Raw genomic sequence first — 23,606 nt, forward strand, 5'->3', positions numbered from 1 at the left:
AGCCAAAAATGAAAAGAAGTAAATGAAAACGAAACATATAAAAAAACCTGCAGCAGTTTGGTGACATCTCTTTAGGTGGGATGTTTGAAACGACAACGGTTTTCAGTTTCCCGTGTTGTAGGGGTTTAAGGAAAACTACACGTTTGCGACTTCCTGCATCTGCAGGCCCCCACCTGCCTGCTGGCTGGGCTGCTTTGCTTGCGGGCAGGGGCCTCGCCTTCTCCTTGTACCTGCTCCAGGGCAGTCGCAGGCATGGAACCTCGTCCGTAAATGCCGAGTGAAGGACAAGAATCCAGACGGGCCCCAAGCTCCGCCGTCCAGGGCAGCGGACCCACAGGCAGGCAGGGCCCCCCTCACATCCTTCCCAAGCCCGCGCCCAGCCCCCCTCCACGGAACCACCCCACGCAAGCCACAGTGAGGGCCAAGAGCACTTCCCTGGTGCTGGGACGAGCTCACGGGCCCCGACACCACTGTCCCATTTTTCAGATGAAGAAACTGAGGCACAGAGGTGAAGTCACAGCTCCTTCGTGGCAGGTTGGGTTCCTACCCAGGCCAGCCTGCCCCAGGTGCACGCGTCCATGCTACAAACACCGCACGACACCCCTGTGATAAGGGGCGCCCCGGGAGCGGAATTCAGGGATCCTTTTCCGTCCCGCCCTACGTGGGGTACACAGTGCTAACAGGACGCCCGCTTCTTGAGAGCCACCCCAGCCGTGGCTTCCCCGAGTGGCTCCTGGGCCCCCCCACTCAGGCCCCCGCCCACCCTTCCACGTCAGGGCCACTTGGCCTCTGTCTCCCACCCTCTTCTCCCCGCGCACCGAGTGCTCAGCTGAGGCCGCCCATGGGGCCAAAACGGCCATACACACAACGGGTCCCATCACAGGCTCAGCCTCAACTGCTCTCCTCAGTGCCTGGGGACAGCGTCGGCGCTCAGGCAGATGAGATGGGCGATGCCCCATGGGGGGGGGCATCAGGGTGGAGCTCACTGAGCCTGCATCCCGCCCCGCCCCACCTCTGCCCAACTGGGTGCCCCAATGACACTCAATCAGCACTGGGGACCCAGGGCTCATTCCCCAGGACACACGGCCCCTCTGTTCCAGCTAAGTCTCTGCCCCCCAGAGATGGCCAACCACTCCAGCTTCTCGGACTGAGCCTCCCTTCCTACTAACACTGCCTGTTTCTGGTCCTCAAGCAGCAAGGATCTTGCTTCCAGGAGCCCCTGGACCAGAACGATCGCCCAGGTCTGCTCAGGCCACGCCAGCCTAACACGGTCCCTTTAACAGCAGCCCATCACAGAATCAAGCCCAAGTACAGCCAGGTACACGGGACCCATCCCACCCGGAGTTCCGGCGCCCTGACCCACTCCACGGCTCCCAGCATCTGCTCCCCGGACGCCTCTGCGGCCTGTCGGTCCCCACAGCTCACTGCCGGCCTCTGTGGGCCCTCGCCCGGGCATCTTCCTCTTCTCCACAGGTCGGTCACTCACCGCCGTATTCCCGGTGCTGCCCTAACGGTGGCCACACTGCTGACCTCAGGGGTCCTCAGCCAGGGACCATACTGCCCCCAGCGGCCCTGGGCAAAGCCTGAAGACAGATCTGCTTGCCACGCTGGGGGTCGCTACTGGCATCCGGTGGGAGAGGCCAAGGATGCTGCTTAGCGCCCTACAGTGCACAGGACAGGGCTCCCCTCCGCCACCTAAAACAGACTTATCCAGCCCCAAAGGTATCAGAGCCGAGGCTGCACAAGCCAGGTCCTCAGGCTTCAGACGAGGCAGGAAGTTAACCCTAACACAGAGGCCCTGGTTACACATGTCTGTTTCTAGATTAAATATGCAGCAGCCCGGGGAAGACGCCTACCTCCTGCCTCGTGTCACGTGCCCTGGGACCCGTGCACATGCACGCCTGCCTGTCCCACAGAGATGCCCAAGGGGACCTGAGGGTGGGGGCAGAGCCCGCTCCCAGGGGACAGAGCCAAGCCAAGCACCGCAGTAGTGGACACACCTCCCCGCCAGATGGGACCCTGGGTGAGGACAGCACTCGGGGTACCCCCCCCCCGACGGCCCCCAGACACAACGGCATCACAGAGGGGCTGCACACCTGTCTCCCGCCGTGAGGGCCGCCAGCTTCGCCTCGCCAGCCTGGGGCTCCGACGGGTCATCCAGGATCCTCTGCATCTGCTGTTCGATCTCGCGGGGCTTCAACAGCCGGCCATCGTGGTAGAGCCAGACCTTGAAGTAGCGGCCTTTGTGGAACACGACGATGTGCCTGCTGTCCCTGAGGTGCTGGAGGGTGTCTGGGGAGGGGGTGGGGGAGACGGAATCCAGAGGCACCCGGTTACGGGAGGGGAGGAAACCACCCGTGACAGCACCAATTCTTCTGCCCGCATCGCTCCGCTCAGCTCACGAGTCCACTTCCCAAAGGTCCGCAGAGGACTTGGGAGAGCACTCGATCGAGAGCTTTGGGATCAGACAGGCCTGAGTGCTAAGCTCTGCTCGGCCGCTCGCTGGACGTGTCCCCTGGAGTGAAGGACGCAACCCTCGCTAAGCCTGAGCCCTGGCAGGCCTGGGATGGACCCAGGGGGCGCCACTGTCTCTCCCTTACATTCTTGAGGGTGTCCCGGCTGGGACAGACGTGGCCCCCCTACGCTGGGCAGCGGGAAAGGAGGCGGGTCATGTGTCCCAGGTCAGGCTGCCGGAAGTGAGCTGCTGAACCACAAATCTGGTTTCCCTGAGCACGATCCAGGGCGCTTTCCACCATAAGCCCTGCGTGGGAGCCAGAGCAAAACGCCCCTGAAAGATCCAGACGAAGAAATAGGACTATTCCTAACCCAACCCAGAAAAAACTCCACCATAAGACAGCCTTCAACCGAAGAGAAACTGAGGTCTGAAAATCAGTCAACTGTCCAGGCCTCAGAAAGACAAAGGAAGTTCAACAGAAGGAAGGTTGACGAGCCTGAAATCTCTGAAATCTTGGAAGGTCAGCACTCATCAGTGTGGTCTCCTCCAACAACTCCTGAGCATAAGGATGGAACGTTCTGATTCCCAAAGGAACCCCGAGCAGGTCACGCACCTGTTTCCTCTCCTGGGATCCGAGAAGTATTAAACATTCGCTCCCACTGGGCGGAGCAGAGCGGAACTGTAGATCCCAAAAGAAAAATCTGTAATAGAAGCATGTTTCAAACAAAACTCCGAGGAGCAGACCCAGTCCACACATGTAAATGCTGGATTTCTTTTCTGTGCACAGAGCGTGGCTGGACTTCATCTTTTCCAAACGCTATAAAGAATGGTGGTTCCCTGGGACACCGTGCTGCCCTGGAGTCTGCAGAACCAGGCCAACGTACAACATCCTGCTTCTTATTCCCAAATAACACACCCTAATGGGTCATTTATAAACTGACACTTAAACCAAAGGGGTATTTAAGAAAAAAAAAATGCCGGCGGGGGGGAGGGATAAATTGGGAGATTGGGATTGACATATACACACTACTATATATAAACAGATAGCTAATAAGGACCTGCCGTATAGCACAGGGAACTCTACTTCAACACTGTAATGGCCTACGTGGGAAAAGAAGCTAAAAAAAGAGTGGATCTATGTATATGCATAACTGATTCAATTTGCTGTACACCTGAAACTACCACAACAACTGTACTCTAATAAAAATTTTAAAAAAGGAACAAGAAGGAAAAAATGCCTTCTCGTGAGTAGCTAGACAGCTATATTATTTCCTTCACAAGCAAGTGAGGGTTTCTTCGTAGGACAGACTGCAGAACTAAAATACATCAAACATATATCCATTTAGGATACAGAGGAGAATTAAATCTCGAAGTAATTATGCTGAGTGAAAGAGGCTAGACCAAAAAAAAAAAAAAATGCATGTTGTCAAATTCCATTCACAAGTTTTAGAAGATGCAAAGCTAACCTAGAGTGACAGAAAGCAGGTCGGGGCGATGGTGGGGGGCAGTGGAAAGGGACACCAGCAAACTCTTGGGGGCGGTTCACTAACTGAGACTATGGCGATGGTTTCACGAGTACAGAGATACACATCAGTATATCAGAACTTAGCAAAGCGGACGCTTCAAATGTGTGCAGTACGTCAGTTACACCTTGATAAGGCTGCTCGAAAAAAATTGTTTCAAAAGCAGTTTGTTTCCGTACCGGTTTGATTTCCTCCCGGTCCAGTTTGCGCCTGTAAAGCAGGATGGCATGGATACCGTTGCCTGCTCTCGCTGCCTGAATGTGAGTCGGCGTGATGTACAGCAAATCCTGATACGAGAAAACACACGACAGCAGGGAGAATGTTCATAGGAAAAGACAAGTGAACTTCAACACACAGTTAAAATATTTCTATACATGTGTTAATGACATCCGCTCTGCTAGAAAAGAAATCATTTTCATTTTCTACACTTTTTCAGTTTTATTGTGTTCCCCCCCCCCCCAAATAATTCTTGGGCTAGGAAAGGTAACAGTATATTTTAAAAGTGAATTGTAAATAAATATAACTCAAGCCTAAAAAAAAAAAAAGATAACAGCGCTTCACCCCAATCATCCTCACAGAATGCATAAAAAGGAAAGCAGAAACTAAAAGGATCAATGAGATAATTAGGAAGTTTTCTGAATGAGAAGGAACCAAAGGTTAAAACAACCTTTTATACAGAGCAGTGCTTGCAACTTTCTAAATCTGGGGACATATTTCTAAGTGTCTACATTTTTCAAGTCCAAGGGATGCTTGTCTCAACTGTATTTTGAGAGAACCTATGTGCAGGGCTGCCCCTGATTACGCGGGAAGTAGACACCGAAGTCTTCAGGAACGAAAGGGCACCAGGTGGACAGCTCACTCTCAAACAGTAGTCTTCTGGGCCACACCAACAATTTTTCTCAAAGTTTGCGATTGTTTCCAATGGAAAAAAAATTTTTTTTAAACAGTAGAAATTTTAAAGGAGAAAAACAGAAAAAGCAAACAGACAGAAGAAGGTGGAAAAACTCAAAGGAAGCAAAGAGCAGAAAGAAAGGGAAAGACAGATTCACCAGTTATTTAAGGCCAGTTATTAGACCCCAATGAGGTGCTTCTAACAAAATAACAGGGTGTGCTCTGCAGACCACCTGTGTCTCAAAAGGCAAGAAAGACCGAGGAGATGTGGAAACGACACTCAGCGCAGCACCCCTGGCGTCCCAGGGCCCAGAAGAACAAAGCTCAGCGTGTGGACAAGCTCTCAGCTGCCCCACAGACCCTGAGCTTTTCGGGGTGGGCAGCGATGTGATCGTTCACCGCCACGCAGGCTCCGTCAGGAAAACAGAGGGAAGGAAAAGAGGGAGAGGTTCGCTGCCACGAGGAAAGTCAATCGCCACGAGAGGACCCGTGCGATCCGAATTTCTCTGCAGCAGACTGGTGGGTGCCTTGAGCTACCTGGCAATTCCAAAAGGACATCCATGGGGCTCTCCAGTGTGCAAAGCAGGTCCTGGGCTCCCTGCTAGGGGCGTGAGGCCTCGGACGGGGACGGCAGGGCCAGAGGAGCACGGGGAAACCCAGAGCGTCCCCAGGCAGCCCACAGGGCCGGGAAGAGGCCACCCTGGTGCATCGTCTCCATCAGACACCGCTCAGGACTCACCATCGCGTAGTAATTGCTGTTCACCATCAGTGGCCCTCGTCCTCGGAGGTAGATGTACTCCTCCCACCAGTCACTCACCTGTCAGGTGCACACAGGAGAGACCAACCGACAGGCTTAACCAGGCTGCCCAGGGCAGAGGCGGGGTGCAGGGGGCTCGGGGAGGGTGCATTTCGTGCTTTGTCATGTGTGTTTGACATCATTTCTCCCTCTCTTGGGGGGCAAGACAGCCCTAACTAGATGGAATGCAGAACAGTGGGAAGGAACTGGAAAGCGGTTTTATTTGAGTCAAGACATAGCTAGAAGGTAGATCACCTTCATTTTATAGAGGGTTAAAAAAAAAAAAAAAAAAAGACCAAACGGAAAAGAAGGGATAAATGTCGGACTGCTAACATTTCTTGACCATCAACAACACCCCAAACTGCCCCACAGACTGCTTCTCGCCTTCTGCCGCCAAGCCTCCCCAAGGCAGCCACTGACTCAGCCGTGCTCGGTTCCCTTTCAGAGCCACACAGGGTCCATGTGTGCTGTCCTCCCGATGTCCCCTAGAAGGCCAGCAACCTCGTCCCAACCACATCCACAACCTCCAGGACCCAAGGATCCCGATTCCCTCACTTTGTAAAGTACATACACATACAGAACAGTGCGCATCTAAGAACCTAAGCGTACGTGTGAAAATGTTTACAAACTCAACACGCCCATGTAACCAGCGCAGGATCAAACTCGAAGGCGACCTGCCCCACCCACCGTAGCCTCTGGCGGGTTTTCTCCAGCCACCGCCCACTTGCAGCCCCACCCACCGGGTGTGTCTGGGTCACACCTTCTCCTCCAAGCTAGCCATTCCTCAAAACCTCAACCCGCCCCCCCCCCACCCCGGGTCTCATTTCATCAGCCAACGTCCCCTCCCGCCCGCCATGCGCAGGGAAGCTAGCTGGCTCATGGAACAGATTATATGCTCCTACAGAAAATTCCACCAAGAAAAATAGCGTGTATGTATACTCACATAATTGGTAGCCCACCAGGACTTTAGCTTCAAATACCACTGCAATCTCGGCCCGAGATTGACAGCAAAATCTTGTGCCAGAGCTGTCATCCGTGTAAAGTCTCCTTCCTTCATAAGAGGCTTCACAGATTCCAGGTACTGGGGTTGATGGAAAAAACATAAGCCTAGTTAAAACAGATGGTTTCCTTCCTCGTGCCTTAGAAAAAGGCAGGTCTTCACACAAGGTAGCTAACTCCAATACTAAAGGATGTTTTAGGTCAGTGATAACTCAACAAGTAAACTTTTTTCTCCTTTACTGGCATACAAGCTCCCAGATCTTGAATCACCACAAAAATCATCAAAGTGGATTCTAGACTGACAAGATCGAGGTTTGATCGACAAGGAACCTTCAATGTGTATTTTTTTCTCCGTCATCTGGTCCTTAATAAGAGCTCTATTCTCACCTAAGCACCTTCACAGGTGCCAATGAGATGGGTGGGGAGGCCCTGAGAGCCAAGGGTAGGACCAAAGGCTGGTGTGTTCAGGACACCAGGACGGGAAAGGAGCCAGAATGATAGGGACGGAGAAGGTCACGCCACCAGGTCAAGGCCAGGCCTCCAGTTCAGAATTTTCGGGGTCCCCATGTCGATCTGCTCTGGCCCTTGCAGGTAAGAGCAGGCAGGCAGCAGTTCACAGCACTCAACCGCATCTACCACGTGCATAAGCAAACTTACGGGACACAAAACTGCTGCTAGGCCCTGGGTTTGCCATGAGATTTTTTTTTTTTTCCCAGCTATGCCGTGGGGCACGCGGGATCTTAGTTCCCCAACCGGGGATCCAGCCCGTGCCCCCTGCATTGGGAGCACAGAGGCCTAACCACTGGACTGCCAGGGAAGTCCCATCGAGTCACAGACCTTCACGTTTCAGAGCGGGCGTTCTGGGGACGCGTGAAGCCGCACCTACCCTGTTGACGGTATCCTGGACGGCTGGGACCGGCAGGCGTGGCAGAGATGTCTGGAAGCTGTACAACATAGGTTTGCGGCCTGAAAAGATCTTGACCATACCCTTTAAAAAAAAAAAAAAGGTACATTCTCAAAGACGAGCTCTGTCAGAGATCCGAAACCAGTTCTCCAGGATATACAACTTGCCTACCGCGGACTGATTTTCTGTGCTGGTTCATTTCCTCTAGTGCATTTTCTGCCCCTACACTTGCAGGCCTCAGCAAACAAGTAACCCCAAATAAGACCCAGGGTGAACAAAACCCTAGGTCTGACAGATGCCTGAGACGTCCTGCCCTGTCCAGGAGGTGCTGTCCCCCGGGCACCCTGACACTGGGTCTGACTGCACTTCTGCACGGCGGGTAAGTTCCACCCACCTACTTCTGCAAGGCCCTCGGTTTCGGGATTGGCTCCCGGGGCCTGGAGCCAAGTGCAGCCCCTTCAGTCAGTATCAAGCCTGGTGGCGGCACATACTTGCCTGCTCTAGTCTGGAATGATCTAAACTTGCTGTGATGACTGGTCATCTCATGCAGACCAGACTTCAAAGGAACTTCTAGGGCTCACAGTGTGTGTGTGGACAGGGGGGTGATTCTTGATGTCGAAGAGCAGGTGGGACTCACCTGGACACCAGCCATGAAGGCCACCCTGGGGAAGGTCGTTTACCTTGCTCTGTAAAGCATGGAAACCATCTCAGAATCTCTCCTGGGAGCTGAATTCTACTTCTCTGGAAATCAGAAATCTTACATCCAAGCAACAGCAGGAAGTCGGTTCGGGAAAGAGTGAAGCCCAGGGCGTACGGTGGGCTTGGGCACGAGGGTGCCTGCTCCTTTCACGAGGAGCCCCAGGGGACAGCATTCAGCCACCGATGAACCCATCACGGGACAAACCTCCACGCACGTGGCCGGTAAGTGACAGGCGGACTAAGGGCTGAGGTGAGCTGATGGAAGGTACTAGAAGCTAAAGGTGAGTCAGCGAGTCCCGGTCAACTGGTCGGCTAAGGTTAGAAAAGCTACAAAGAGGCGGCCGGATGGTACTTTTATTTGATGAGTGACATGGATGAGAAACCCAGCAGACATTAATACCAGATGTTCAGAACACACTAAGACCATTAGAGAAAAAGAGCGTCTGGCCCAAACAAGGAGGCACGCTGAATCAGAGCTCTCTGGCATGTACAGGGCAACGCTCAAGTCACCAAGGGGACTGTAGAGCACAGGGAACTCTAGTCAACACTCTGTGATGACCAATATGGGAAAGAGTCTACAAAAGAATGGATATATGTATAATGGACCTGTGTATATGTATAACTGACTCACTGTGCTGTACACCTGAAACTAACACAACACTGTAAATCAACTATACCCCAACAAAAATTAATTAAAAAAAAAAAGTCACCCAGGGGAAAAGGCCCAGCGAGGACCTTCCTTTCAGAAGGAAAAGCCTCCCACACCAGATGTGGAGCTGACAGATGGGCCAGGCACAGAAGGACACATCCTGCGTGGTCTCACAGGTCCGCGGAACCATGGAAGCAGCAAGGAGGGATGGGGGCTGCCGGGGGCTGGGGGACACGGGGCTGCGGGATGGTTAAAAGGGACAAGGTTTCGGTTCCAAGAAATAAGTACGTCCTGGAGACCTACCCTAAGGCATCGGGCCTGGAACCAACACTCCTGTGCTGGGCTCCTCCGAATTTGCTAAGAGGGCAGATCTCACGTTAAATGCTCTTACGGCCAAAGGCAAGAGGCCTAAGCAGGGCCCGAGGAAACTTCTGGAGAGTGGATAAATCTGTGGCCTTGGCAGTGATGAAGGCGTCACGAGTGCACACTTATCTCTGAACACATCAGGCTGTGACAGAGCTGCGGCTTCGCAGGTGTCAGGCATACCTCGAGAGAGCGGGTTAGAAACGCCCACCCCAGCTGTGCCCTGGGGCGAGTTCGCATCATTACCATCCAGACTTTGGTGGCGCGGCTTATCTTGCCGTGCTGGGCGAACATCCAGCCGTGGTAGGACAGCAGCACCTTCAGAGAGTAGCGCATGGTGAAGATGAGGGCCACCCACAGGCCCGTGCCGAAGAGGACGCCGCTGACCACCTTCTTCGTCTGGCTGGACATGTAGCCACTGCCGAGACAAGACCAGACAAGCCACAGGTTCGTCCGCGTGGAAAGGAGGCCACGGGCAATGGCGCCGAGAGGCGCCACGTGCTACAAGGTGGGTGGTCTCCTGTGGACACAGCTGAGGCCACAGACCCCAATCGGAGTCAGGCCTGATCAGGGAGACGACAACCCATGTTAGGTCAACTCTCAGAAGACTCAGCCCTCTCTCTCCTGGATTTGAGATGAACCAGCCGCATCTGCTTTGCTGGTCCTCGAAACAACCAAGGCTAATCTGCACACCTGGGGAGCGTGGACGACCTCCTCCAGGCCCGGGAATGAGGACGGAGATTACGGTGGAAGCGGTGGCCCGTCCACGATGAGAGCTCAGCCCCAGACTGACCTGCTTTCTCCTGGGCTGGGAGCCGGCAGCAATCCTGCACCTTCCCTTCCTGCTACTCATGACGCTTTTTCCTTAAACACACCTTGGGATTTCACCAGGATGCATAAGAAACGCAGATCAACTGGCACAACTATTACTTCAACTATTTAGATCAAAAGAGCTTGTTTTCGATCTGGGTAGGAACACTTACCATGAATACACGTAGACACTGATGACGTAAAATGATCATTTAAATCGAAAACTGACGAAGAAAATGTTTTCATTTGCTAAGGAGAGTAATATATTACCTGGTAAAGATGGGACTTCAAAAATGAGAAGAAATGCAGCTACTCATTCACCTTTGTGGGCTGTAGTTTTAGTTGTTTTGGAACCCACAATATATTTTCAAAATAAAAATAATTTAAATAACAAATGCTGGCAAGGTTGCGGAGCAAGGGGAACCCTTACGCGCTGTTGGTGGGAATGTAAATTGATGCAGCCACTGTGGAAAACAGTATGGAGGTTCCTCAAAAAAAAAAATTAAAAATAGAACTACCATATGATCCAACAATTTCACTTCTGGGCTTTTACCTGAAGAAAATGAAATCACTCCATGTTCACGACAGCACTATTTACAACAGCCAAGATATGGAAACCTAAGTGTCCACGGACAAACGAATGGATAAAGAAGAGGTGGTGGGTATGTATCAATACAATGGAATATTACTTAGCTAGGAAGAAAAGCAGAAAATCCTGCCATTGTGACAACATGGATGACCTTGAGGGCATTATACCAAGTGAAATAAGTCAGACAGAGAAAGACAAATACCATATGATATCACTTAAATGTAGAATCTAAAATATGACACAAATGAGCTTTTTAATGAAACAGAAACAGACTCACAGATATAGAAAACTATAATATATATATGTATATATTCCTGAATCACTTTGCTGTACACCAGAAACTAACACAATATCATACATTAACTGTACTTCAATTTTTAAAAAAAATGTTGAAAAAAGAAAGACACATACTGTACAATCTCAGTTATACATGAAATCTAAAAAACATTTTCAATTTGTAACTATATTTGGTGACAGATGTTAACAAAACTTTGGTAATTATTCTGCAATATATACATATATCAAATCATTATGTTATACACCTAAAAACTAATACAATGTTTTACGTCAATTATATCCTTAACCTAAAGGTTTCGCCAATATTTGGAAACCACCAATTAAACATCTTCTCTTACTTCAGTAACACAGAAACGAAAAGTAAAATACTGGCAAAACGTCTGCTTCAAAACGTATCTTTCTATAACCTGTCAATTCTTGCATTCAAGTTTAACTGTAGTCTCTACTTTAAACCTCTACCTTCTTTTCTGATGGTCTAATCTACAAGCAAATCTGGATTTAAGAACCTGTCTTTCAGACAATCTGTGCTTTAGATTTCTAAGTCCTATGTCACTGAACTTGGAAAAGACACACCCACTTGATTCACAAAAATCAAGTAGTATTTTTACATTAACAAATGATGTGTTCAGCATTTCTTAAAATATTTTTTTCTTTTTTTTTAAATTATTTTTCGACTGTGTTGGGTCTTTGTTGCTACATGCAGGCGTTCTCTAGTTGTGGCGAGCGGGGGCTACTCTTTGTTGCGGAGCGTGGGCTCTAGGCACACGGGCTTCAGCAGTTGTGGCGCACGGGCTTAGTTGCTCCGCAGCATGTGGGATCTTCCCGGACCAGGGCTTGAACCCGTGTCCCCTGCATTGCCAGGCGGATTCTTAACCACTGTACCACCAGGGAAGTCCCTCAGCATTTTTTATATATATGCACACAGGCACTTTGACAGCAAGCATCAGCTTTAATAGCTTTCTGTTAGAGGGCATGCCCCTTCCGAGGCTGCAAGGGATGGGCTTACACAGAGCACGACGTACACCTGCATTCAGGGAAGCTGCAACCTCAGGACGTTGGGAACCCCCTCCAGGAAGACTTTGCAGAACAGCCCTTGAACCTGGAAGACGCTGGCCCCTTCACCTGGTCTTTCTAGATTTGGGCCAGGGATGGCCCAGTTTACCGCAATTGGTTTAGAGGGACAAAGAAACAAATCTTATAAAGACCCAGATTAGAAAGGGCTTTAAATAGGCAACACTTCTAAATATAATCCAGTGCAAAGAGACAGCCCCCATTCAAAAGTAAATTAAAAAATTGTGTTAAACCCAAGTAGACAGGAAATCGGAGGTGAACTGTCTGCAGGGGGCGCAGGCCTGTGGCTCCCCGGAAATAAAGGAGGGGAAGAGAGAGGCTGGGGCAGGGAGGTGAGAGCGACAGGGTCCCTGCCTGGCTTCCCGGCCCCCAGGCAGACCAAGGAGTTGGGCAGGCGTCCAGCACAGGCGTGCTTCCACTGCAATGACAGAGCTTTGTATCCTGGGCCCTGCGGACACTTATAAAGGCAGGAGTCAGCGATCCCGAGGTGGCCGGAGGCTCCGAGGGGCTCAGCTGGACTCGCGGTGACTCTCGCGTCTCCCTGGACACCATGAATGTGGGGCAGCTTTCAGGAGCGAGGGGCACCCGCTCAAAGCAACGTAAGAAGATTCAGACCTTTCGCTTAAAACCGCTTAATCATTTCTTTAGAGTGATCGGAGTCAAATTCAGTCCTGAGCTGGGAGCTTTCCTTTATGTCACATTTGGCCATGTTACTTTCCTGTTCTTTTCTGAAAGAACGATATTCAAATCCAAACAACCAACTGATTTAGTAAAAGGCCCAGAAGTTCATCTGTTTAGCTCAGGCCCAGCCCCGACCCTGTAGCTACGGCCCAGGGACCCCGTAGACACACCTGGGATGCACCCCATCCCTCACAGACCCCACCTGCCTCCCAAAACCCGTGGCGCGAAAAGCAAAGCCCAAGCACGGGGCGAGGACTTGGGGACTATTATTTCCCTAGTAACAGACGTACGATGTCCTCCGGTGTTAACAAGCAACACAGGAACAGGATCAAAGGTCTGGCAGGGGACAGCCACAGCTGAGCTGGAGGCACGAGTACTTTCCAACCAGAAGATAAAAATATGTCTTCCACGGGACTTCCCGGGCGGCCCAGCGGTTAGGACTTGGCGCTTTCACTGCCGAGGGCGTGGGTTCAATCCCTGGTCGGGGAACTAGGATCCCGCCACAAGCTGCTTGGTACAGCCAAAACAAACATTGTAAATGTGCCTTCCAGAGCCACGGCCGCCATCACAAATGGGGTAATGGAAACAGCCCTGTGTATGTCCCATCATTTGGCCACTCAAACACCAGTAAGGCAGAGGTGCTGGGTTTTTTTTTTGCGGTACCCGGGCCTCTCACTGTTGTGGCCTCTCCCGTTGCAGAGCCTGTCACGCAGGCTCAGCGGCCATGGCTCACGGGCCCAGCCGCTCTGCGGCACGTGGGATCTTCCCGGACCGGGGCACGAACCCGTGTCCCCTGCATCATCGGCAGGCGGACTCTCAACCACTGCGCCACCAGGGAAGCCCCCAGAGGTGCTGGTTTTTTGCGTTTGCCTGGCAAGAAGGTTCTCCGAGGGGAGGCTCAGGGCACGTTGAAGGAAGCACAGGTGTCCGACCACGCGGAGCTGGGTCTGGATTCCAGCTCCCCACTTCCCCTCTTTGTGACTCTGGGCAGGAATCTGCACCTCTGAACATTTCCTCACTTTTTCATGTCGGAGACCCCAGGGAGAGAGGTCACTGCAGCGCAGGGGCCAAACGGCAGGAGAGGCTACACGGGAGCCAGGGCCACCCCCAGGACCGGAGGGAAGAAAGAGGGGCTCCAGAAATGCCCTCGAGGGCACGGCCAACATTCTGGCATGAGACCCCAGCACCACGTACCTTGCAAGAAAAATATCAACCCAAGGCCCCGCCTGGCCGAATATCATGGTATTAAAAAAGCTTCTAGAAAAATCTACAGCAACCAGGAGAGAGTGTTGGGGTCCCCCCGGTGTTCTAAGCCAATCAAGACAGGGAGCTGAGGGGCTGAGGTCTCCCCAGAGCCCCCGACAGCGGTCAGTTCCCAGGGTCCCAGAACTCCAGGACAGACCCCAGTGCAGGGAAGAGACCTTGTCCAGAACCAGCTCCTGGGGCAGAAATTCGTTTCGAGGGTCCCCCTGGCCAGGCTAAGTTGACTGCCACTGCTGGCTCCCACCTCGGGCCCTGACATGTCCTGGCGGGTACCCCAGGACCAAGGCTGCCCTTCTTGTCCCTGGTCTCCAGAGAAAGGGCCACAAGGGTCCCCAAACTCCCGAGGGGACCTTCATACCAGTCCAGGAAACGGGGAGAAAGCCGACATGACAACCACAGCAAAAGCCTCAAACTGAATCCACAACAGCCATGACGTGCGAGAAGACATGAAAACGTCAGCAGCAAAGAAGTCAATAACTCCCTAGACGGTTGGAGATTTGAAAGGATTACTTACGTCCTGTCAAGGGTCCGATTGATTTTTGCAATTATTCCCAAAGAGGGGTCGATCCTGGTGTACATTGTTGATACCACGCCCACAACCACGATGAGCCAGCTGGAGGGACTCGCCGGGTATACGCCGGTGATGATGCCATTCTAAACACAGACACGCACAGCATGAGCAACGTCCCTCCTGGTGGTGGGGGCCCGTGAGCTGGCAGGCAGTGGAGGGGTGGGGGGTCTGCACACAGGGGCAGCTAAGCGGCCACACTATCACTACTGGAAACGTCCCCCAGAGCCTCCAGCCCCCAGCTGCTCCGACTTCTGTCCAGCTCCTTCCCTTCCTCTACTCCTGAGCCAAAACCCTTCCTAAAACGGTCCCCCAGAGCGTGACCCCAGGACATTAGACTCACCCGAAGCACTACTTTAACATGCAGACTCCCGAGCTTCACCCAGACTGGCTCGGGACACTGGCCACCTTGCCAACCGCGATGTCCTCTCCCCAGCGTGCTACACCCAGGATGCCTGGACAGCCCCCCCCAACTCCAAAACCACCCCTCCTGCTGCTCCTGAATCAGACACCATTCAACCCGAGGCATTTCCAGGAAACCTCACTTCATGTCAAGAATTTGCCGTAAGATGCTTCATCCAAAGCTCCCCCGGCCTGCCTTCAAAAAAAAAGGAGCAGTGGAGGGGGAAGGAAGACACATGACCCCAAACTGGCAACGCGCTGACAGCTATGGAAACAGCAGTGGGGCTTTATCACCCCCTTTACTTTCGCGTATGTTTCAAAACTCCCAATGAAAAAATCTTGGGACTTCCCCAGCAGTCCAGCGGTTAAGACTCTGCACTTCCAATGCAGGGGGCCCAGGTTTGATCCCTGGTCGGGCAACTGAGATCTCGCGTGCCACGCAGCACAGGCAAAATATTTTAAAAATTTAAAAATAAATAAAAAATTTAAAAAAAATCTTACTGAAGCCATGATAATAGTTAAGATAATAGATTAAAAAACTCTCAAAGCTTTATCTGAATTCTCTCAGAAGAGACTTACACATCCCTACGTGTTATTCTCATAATGGAGAATCACAAAAGCTTTTAAACAAAGTGGTTGGGTGCAGGGGGGCCTTCTGGTGTTCTCTGAACCGTTCTTGTGAAATAAACAGGTACATACGTTAAATTAAAATGGAGGGAGGACGTTTCTAGATTAAAGGTCTCTGCTCACCACACCTCCCTGACCGGCAGCAGCTATGCAAGCGCTCCCCCCCCCCCCCCCCCCCCCGGCTTCCTCTGAGCATCAGATGGTCCCTTAAGGAACCACGTGGTTAGGATGCACCCTTGCTGTGCACTGTTTTCGTATGCTAGTCTTGCCCCCTCGGCAGTACCACAAGGTTTTTAAAGTCCGGGAACAACGTCTACACTGGGTTAAGACAACGGCCACACCGGGGCACCCAAGCTTCTACTTTCCTCCATTTGTAGGTAAAAGGAGGCGTCCCAGCAAGGTCAGGAGCGCAAAGGGCACTTTCCCCTGTAGGTGGCGCCCTCCTCCACTTCGGGTGGGTCATGCTGCTGGCGCCGACAAGGGACCAGCATGACGGGGCCATTTACCTGAGCCCCAGACCCCTCTGGCAGAGCCCGGGAACACCTGTCCAGCCTGGCCAGGTCCCAGGGGCCGGTCCACTGTCTCCCTGGTCACTGTTCCCATCCACCCTAGCTCCTGGGCCTTTTTCTTTTTTTAATATTTATTTATTTATTTATTTGGTTGCACTGGGTCATAGTTGCGGCTCGCAGGCTCCTTAATTGCGGCAGGCAGGCTCCTTAGTTGCAGCATGTGAACTCAGTTACGGTATGCATGTGGGACCTAGTTCCCAGACCAGGGATCGAACCCGGGGCCCCTGCATTGGGAGCGTGGAATCTTACCCACTGCACCACCAGGGAAGTCCCTTTTCAAAAGCCCGCCTTGGAGCTGCCCTCTGAAGGGAAAACTGGACAACAAACACACAAACTGGGGAACAGCGGGGCAGACACTTCTGGTGCGCTTTCGTCTTGTTTGAATTCTTTTAAACATGCATTTGTCCTTCTGTGATTCTTATTTTCTCTTTTTCGGGAGAAGGAAGGATTTATTCTTACAGGCAGCAGGGAAGGAGCACCCCGGGGATCTTCCCCAGCAGTGTTTCCCTAAACAGCACAATCGGGGAAGTTTTAAGCGAAGGGTACGTGCACGTTCATGACTTTTGTAATTTTTTACATAAGTGAATTAAAAACAAGACACGTGCTTAAAAACAGTGAATAAATGTCCACTCTTGCAGGTAAACAGAATTGAGAGCATGAGTGGTTAGCTGTATTTGCATTTACGTGCGTCTTTTTCAACGCTGGACTATTTTATTGGCGAGACTGCTGTTAAACTCGCTGCCGTTTCACACAGCTGAAAAACAAGCCTTTTCCTACAAGGTGTAGAGGGGATTCTGGACTTGGAGCCCAGACGTGGAGTCTAGCCTTTATTCTGCTTCTTCCGAGCAGGTCACTTACCCTCTCCGAGTCCTGATTTCCTCATCTGCCCTACGGGGCCCCGATTCACCCTACCTGCCTTACAGAATTTCTCCAAGAATTCAGCGAGGCAATCCGTGGGAAAGTGTTTCACAAGCCTTAAGGACCACGGAAACATACATGATGTGTCAACTACCACTCTGACACGCTGAAACTTCAATAAAGGGAATACTGTACAGATTGAAGCAAGTGTCTGAAAACCTTGAATCTGATGAACTTCTTCTTCCAGGAATGAAGTCCAGACAGATAGATCTGCCTGAGGGCCTCGTGGCTCAGCCGGAGGTCGATTCCGTCGGGAGTGACCGTGAACTGAAAGGCCACGGCTTGGTGAGCCTCCGCCATGGTTATCGAGCTCCTGGAAAGACAAGGGGAGAACGTAACATGGAGGGGGCACTGACCGGACGTTAGAAAACCTCTAACTTGTAGAGAAGCGTAATCCATTCTGAATCTGATTGTTTCCTCCCATTTGATAGATTACAAGTTTTTCATTAACACACCCGATTCTCTGATTAGCCATCACCCCTCCCCTGCTGGTCCAGCCAGATACAGACAATTGCGGCCTCTGCTTAGAGGCGCTGGGTGGTCAGCAGAGTCCAGGAGCGGGAACCCCTCGTTCCTCCCTCCACTACCCGCCATCCACCCAACTCTGCCGCCCAGTCTACACCCGGCTGACCCAGGAAGCCCGGGGAGGTTTAGCAACTTGCCCCGCAAATGGGAGGCAAATCCCATTCCCGCCCACCAGCCAGCCTAGAGGCTGGCACAGAAAGTCCACAAATGCGTCCACAATGGCCCCTGATCCCTTATCTTCAGGGATCAACGGTGGGAAAACAGGACCAACGCCAAACACCTTGGCCCCTGGTACGCGTGGGGCTGCTGCCCGAGAAACCCCTTCAGGCTCCACAAAGGACTCCACGAAAACCAGACGCACAGAACCCTCAGGGGGAGGTGGGGTGTGGACAAGACAGGCTGGGCCTTCCTCCTCAGAGGCTGCAGGAATCCAACTGCCGTCAACAGCCAGTATCACGTTCCCTCCCCCGCTGCAGGCTCAGCCCTCCCTGCAGGCTTCCCTGCCTGGCAGAGGCAAGTGCATTGCATTTCCCCTGCTGGGTATATCCGGTCTCCCTTCACCTGCTTCCTTGGCGGGATCCTGCCTCACCTCTTCCCTCCTGGCCTCCCCAGCACCAGCCCCTCTGCCAACCTTCTGAAGGCGGGCGATGGTGCCACCTCCTCCTAAACCGTGTGGCACCAAGCACACGTGGATAAAGAGCTAAAAATCCAGAACAAACCAGAATAAAGATCCGAAATTGGGAGTGCGTGTGTGTATGCCCATCGCAGGCTATGTCTCCTTTATTTACCCGTGTAATAAGCCCACTGGGGGCAGACGTCGGACCCGTCAATATCAAGGGCAAGGCGGTTTCAGAGACACCCAGTTACAAAAGTCAAACTAGCTTAGTCTTCAGCAAATCAGGACGAATGATCTCAACTTTCACTCACTGGTTTGTTCAACAAGAGTGTGCTGAGTGCCTCCTATGTGCCAGCCGTGGGGAGGATTGAGGTCCCCCTGCCCTCCTGCAGCTCAGACAGGGGGTGGAAAGAAGAGGGAGTGACAGAGGGGACCTCCCAGGTGACACGGAAGCCCAGGAGAAGGATTGGCCAGAGGGCAAGACTTTCAGGCCTGAAGGCAGACCTGGGAAAGGGCTGGAGGTGCAGGGTGGCTGGGCTCGAGGTGGGCGCTAAATTCAGAAAGGGAAGTCCCAGAGGCAGTCGGGTTTCATGCTAAGGGCAATGGAAAAGTATCCCAGGGCTGTGAGTCAGGGGCCTCAGTTCCTGTGTCTGTGTCTGTCCTAAAGAAGACCACTCGGGCCGCTGTTTGGAGCCAGGGGCAGGTGGGGTGAGGAAGTGAGACCAGTACAAAGCTGGGGTGGTCTTCCAGGAGAGCGTGGCCCAGAGTGGGAACACTGGGGACGGGGAGGGTGACCCGCTCCAGACAGGTTTCGGAGGTGCCCTGGGGCTGGGGTCTGAACCGTGTGGGCTCCACTGAGCCTCCACACACAGAAAGGCCACAGCGCGGGGTGGGCTGGGAGTGGAGCCTTCACCCCAGGATGGACCGGGGCACCCACGTGGAGATGCTGGGGCAGAGGGAGTGGCTGGGATGGGCACCCAAGAGCGCTGCTCGGATGACCTTGAAAGAAAAAAAAAGCAAGTCGGCGAAACTTGCATCCCCCCTCACGGAACCTTGGCCTGGTGCCATGTGTCCAGCATTCAAGAATAGTTACACGTTATTTGGGACTTCCCTGGCGGCCCAGGGGTTAGGACTCTGTGCTTTCACTGCTGAGGGCCTGGGTTCGATCCCTGGGCAGGGAACTAAGATCCTGCGAGCCGTGTGGCGTGGGCAAAAAGAAGGATAAAAAAAATTACACATTATTTACCTGGCACAGAGCAAACGTCCAGAGCCTGGCTAACTATGAAGACAGATCCCATTTGAAAGCAGCACGACTCTAAGCAAAAGCTCGCTACAGGTAAATTGAAAATTCTGAAGACATTTTAAACCAACAGCTGGAATCAATTTCTCGAAAAGCTACCCAAGGTGGCTCTTAAGATGTTTCCAGAGCCTGAAGGTTAACTCAAACCCTCCCCCCATCAAAGCCTTGGGGTGAGCACGAAGCAGGTCTTACAAAGATAAGAATTCTGCACAGCATGCATCACAGCAAATAAAATTATGTGACTGGCTACCCTTTCAATGATTTTTAAAAATTAATTAATTAATTTTTATTTTTGGCTGCGTTGGGTCTTCATTGCTGTGCGCGGGTTTTCTCTTGTTGCGGCGAGCAGGGGCTACTCTTCATTGCGGTGCACGGCCTTCTCATTGCGGTGGCTTCTCTTGTTGCGGAGCACGGGCTCTAGGTGCGCAGGCTTCAGTAGTTGTGGCTCGCAGGCTCTAGAGTGCAGGCTCAGTAGTTGTGGCTCATGGGCTTAGTTGCTCCGTGGCATGTGGGGTCTTCCCGGACCAGGGCTCGAACCCGTGTCCCCTGCATTGGCAGGCAGATTCTTAACCACTGTGCTACCAGGGAAGTCCCTCAATGATTTTTAAAATCTTTCAAGGGCTTTCTGCAGAACAGGAAGGGATTATTAATGGCAGTAGACTAAATGTAGTGTTTGTAGCCAATTCTCTCCAAAGGTATGTGTCCGGTGTTTGCTCGGGGAGCTAACCTCTGCTGGGCAGGGGCACACAGACAAGGATATTTACAGCCTCCGTTTCTGGAGGCCTTTATCAGAACTCTTTGAAAAACAGATAATTAATAAGGGCCTATACTGTATAGCACAGGGAACTCTACTCAATACTCTGTAATGACCTACGTGGGAAAAGAATCTAAAAGAGTGGAAATATGTATATGTATAACTGATTCACTTTGCTGTACAGCAGAAACTAACACAACATTGTAAATCAATTGTACTCCAATAAAAATTATTGTATTATTATTATTATTTTGCTCACACAATGTGGCATGTGGGATCTTAGTTCCCCCACCAAAGATCAAACCCGTGCCCCCTACAGTGCAAGCATGGAGTCTTAAGCACTGGACTGCCAGGGAAGTCCCTAAAAATTATTCTTTTTAAAAATGAAAAAACTCTGAATTTAACTAGTGATTTCCTTGTTTTGATTGGTTCAGACTAAAAACCAAATAGAAGAGTCTTAAGTGCCCTCCAGGTGGACAATTTGTTTTTCTAGTTTTGCAGGAGCCAGGATGACGATCGTGAGCCGGCCTCCCCCGATTTGAGCCAGAAGCAGGAGTTAGTGAACCGGATGACAAGGGCTTGAGAAGCTCCCTCTGCAAATCTATCGAGTGAAAACTCCACCCTCGATTTTGGCATCCACAGCCTCGCACTTGCAAACATTCAGCCTTGGAATACTGCCCCCTGCAGCCACCAGGACAATGCAGAGCTTTAGCTGCAGTAAAATACCACTTCGCACCCACCAGGACCGCCATAATCAAAAGGATGGGCGATGACAGGCGCTGGAGAGGATGTGGAGAAACCAACAACCATCGGGACCCTCGTGCACATCTGGCCGGGATGTCAGATGGCACAGCCCCTTTGGAAAAGTCTGGCAGCTCCTCAAACGGTCAAATGTGGAGTTACCACACTACCCAGCAATTCCGCTCCTGGGCTCATGCTCATGAAAACGTGTGTCTGCACACAAACCTGTACGTGATGTTCACGGCGGCATTATTCATAATAACCAAAAAGTGGAAGCAGCCCAAACACCCTCCCACTGATGAACGGGGGTAAACAAAATATGCCCTGTCCATACAACAGGATGCTACTTACAGGCAACACGAAGGGATGACGCGCTGACACACACCACCGCACGGGTGACCCTTGAAAACATGATGCTGAGTGAAGGCAGCCAGACACAGATGGCCACGTATTGTACGATTCCACCTATGGGAAACGTCCAGAACAGGCACATCCGCAGAGGCAGAAAGCAGTGGTTGCCTGGGGCCGGGGGGAGGTGGGGGTTAAGGAGAGGAGGGTTTCTTTGGGGGGTGATGAAATGTCCCAGAATTGATGGGGGTCACAGCTGCACATACGTGTGAATATACTAAAATCACTGACGTGTACACTTGAGGTGGGTGGATGGTATGGGATGTGAATGATCTCCCAATAAAGCTGTCACAAAAACACCGCTGTCTCATGAAACAGAAGTGTTATCTATTTAACACTCACGCATCTGAACCTTCTCTCCTCAGACATGTAATTCAGGCGGGTGCATTACTACTCCTTTCCCCCGATGTGGCCCCAGTTCTGCATTCACGCTAAGGACCCCTTTAAACAACTGTTACTTCATAACCTTAAGAATTACTATTAAATGCTTTTAGGTGTCACGTGATATGGTGGTTATTTTCTAAAAGAGCTGCTGTCTTTTTTTAATGTCAAATCACCAACTTTGTGATTCAAATTAAATTCTATGCATTGCTTCACCAATACACATGGAAATATAAATATATGGTGTATTGTATGTTATCATTCATCAGGATGAGACTTTTTGCAGGTGCCTGAAAACAACTGTTTCAAATATAATATGCACACATTTTACAATCAAAGTTAGAAAACTATTTTTTAATTGAATGGTAAGAGCTGCTATCTTTTGGCGATACATACTGAAATATTTACCAATGCACTTTTATCTTTTATCATGTTGGGATTTGCTTCAAAACCACTGGAGGTGGGGGAAGGATGGACAGGGGTAGGAAATGCCATATGTGAGAACTGGTGAAGTTGGGCTGTGACCAAGTGAGAATCCTTATGCCTGTGCTTCTTTTTTTTTTTTTTTTTTGGTTGGGGGCCATGCCACATGGCTTGCGGGATATCTTAGTTCCCTGACCAGGGATCGAACCCGTGCCCCCTGTAGTGGAAGCACAGAGTTCTAACCACTGGACCACCAGGGAATTCTCACCTGTGTCTCTTCTGTATGTTTGTCATCTGCTCTAATAATTGCTTAAAATATGTTTAAGGAAATAAAACACGTATCCACTGCAGCCGGTGCTAAATCTCACACCCAGAGACCAACTTTCAATAGCTGCTCACCCACCCAACCACACCTGCAGAAACAACAAGAAAGGAAGGGCGAGGCTGCCTGTGGGGTCACTGCGCCCCCTGCCCTGGGGCACCCTCGCAGGTCATACCCCCAGCTCCTACCTTCCACCCAACCCAGGTGGGTGTGGGTGCAGCCTGAACGCACTGCCCTGCCTCTCCCACCTTCGAGTCGCCCCGAAGCAGCAGCTGGAGTAATTGATAAAGACACAGCTACCATCATTTCCCAAAGGCTGACCGTGGCCACTGGACATGAAGCAGCTCCCCTGGGTCGCTCGCCCAGAGGGGACCTTTTTCTTCAAATGTAAACACACAGGAAAGGTTCGTGGATAAAGCCTTTCAACCCTCTTCTTCCTCCCTTTGGCCCTGAGGGGTGGAGGGCTCCAGACCAGAGTCTGAAAACCACCGTGAGAATGGTGCGAACCTCGCCAACAGAGAGCCAAGCCGTTCCTCCGGATACTTCCCTGCAGTCAATCAGGTCAGCAACCCCGCAGGGCTGGCAGAAGTGCCTGGAGCTGAAGGGCCACTGCTGACGAATGGCCTCCCCACTGCTGGCAAATCTCTCCTTGAAATACCTCCAACCGCCTGCCATGCCGGGAGAGGCCAGACCTGCTCCAGGTGCAAGGAGGCACGCCAGTAATAAACTCATGGAAAATCAGGAATTATGAGGACCGCAAAAGAGCCCCAGTGAACTTTACTGTATTAACACAGCAGGATGTTTTCTGTCTTACAGCAGGAGTTACTGCCAACGCATGAGAGCAAGGAATCACACCTACATATCCCCTCCCGGAAGGAACAGATACTAATACTTTGCCATGTGGACCGGAGACTGCCCTGTCCCCTACTCTCCCTTCCTGGCCTGCATCCCTGGAGCCCTGAGGCGCACCAGCCCAGGCTGGCACGGCTGTCCTGTCACTGTCAGCACCGCTGGGAACCTCAACACACCAGGAGAGGAAGGGCCCTGGGGCCAGCTGGCAGG

At 51.7% G+C, this 23,606-nt stretch overlaps 1 protein-coding gene across 1 annotated transcript in view; it reads right to left on the reverse strand.

Moving 5' to 3' along the window:
- The window catches only part of CPT1A (carnitine palmitoyltransferase 1A), a 63,720-nt gene that overhangs the window by 29,404 nt on the left and 10,710 nt on the right, over window positions 1-23,606 (reverse strand). The window contains exons 2-10 of the mRNA XM_082845394.1: window positions 17,234-17,387; window positions 14,505-14,644; window positions 9,526-9,697; window positions 7,551-7,652; window positions 6,609-6,746; window positions 5,609-5,686; window positions 4,158-4,265; window positions 3,069-3,156; window positions 2,097-2,292 (exon numbers count right to left, since the gene is read on the reverse strand). Coding sequence (XP_082701520.1) covers window positions 2,097-2,292; window positions 3,069-3,156; window positions 4,158-4,265; window positions 5,609-5,686; window positions 6,609-6,746; window positions 7,551-7,652; window positions 9,526-9,697; window positions 14,505-14,644; window positions 17,234-17,374 — 1,163 coding nt within the window. The 5' untranslated portion in view covers window positions 17,375-17,387. The remainder of the gene's footprint in view (window positions 1-2,096; window positions 2,293-3,068; window positions 3,157-4,157; window positions 4,266-5,608; window positions 5,687-6,608; window positions 6,747-7,550; window positions 7,653-9,525; window positions 9,698-14,504; window positions 14,645-17,233; window positions 17,388-23,606) is intronic.

Source organism: Leucopleurus acutus (assembly GCF_964270905.1).
Source record: "Leucopleurus acutus genome assembly, chromosome: 8".
NCBI classification, from domain to species: Eukaryota; Metazoa; Chordata; class Mammalia; order Artiodactyla; family Delphinidae; genus Leucopleurus; species Leucopleurus acutus.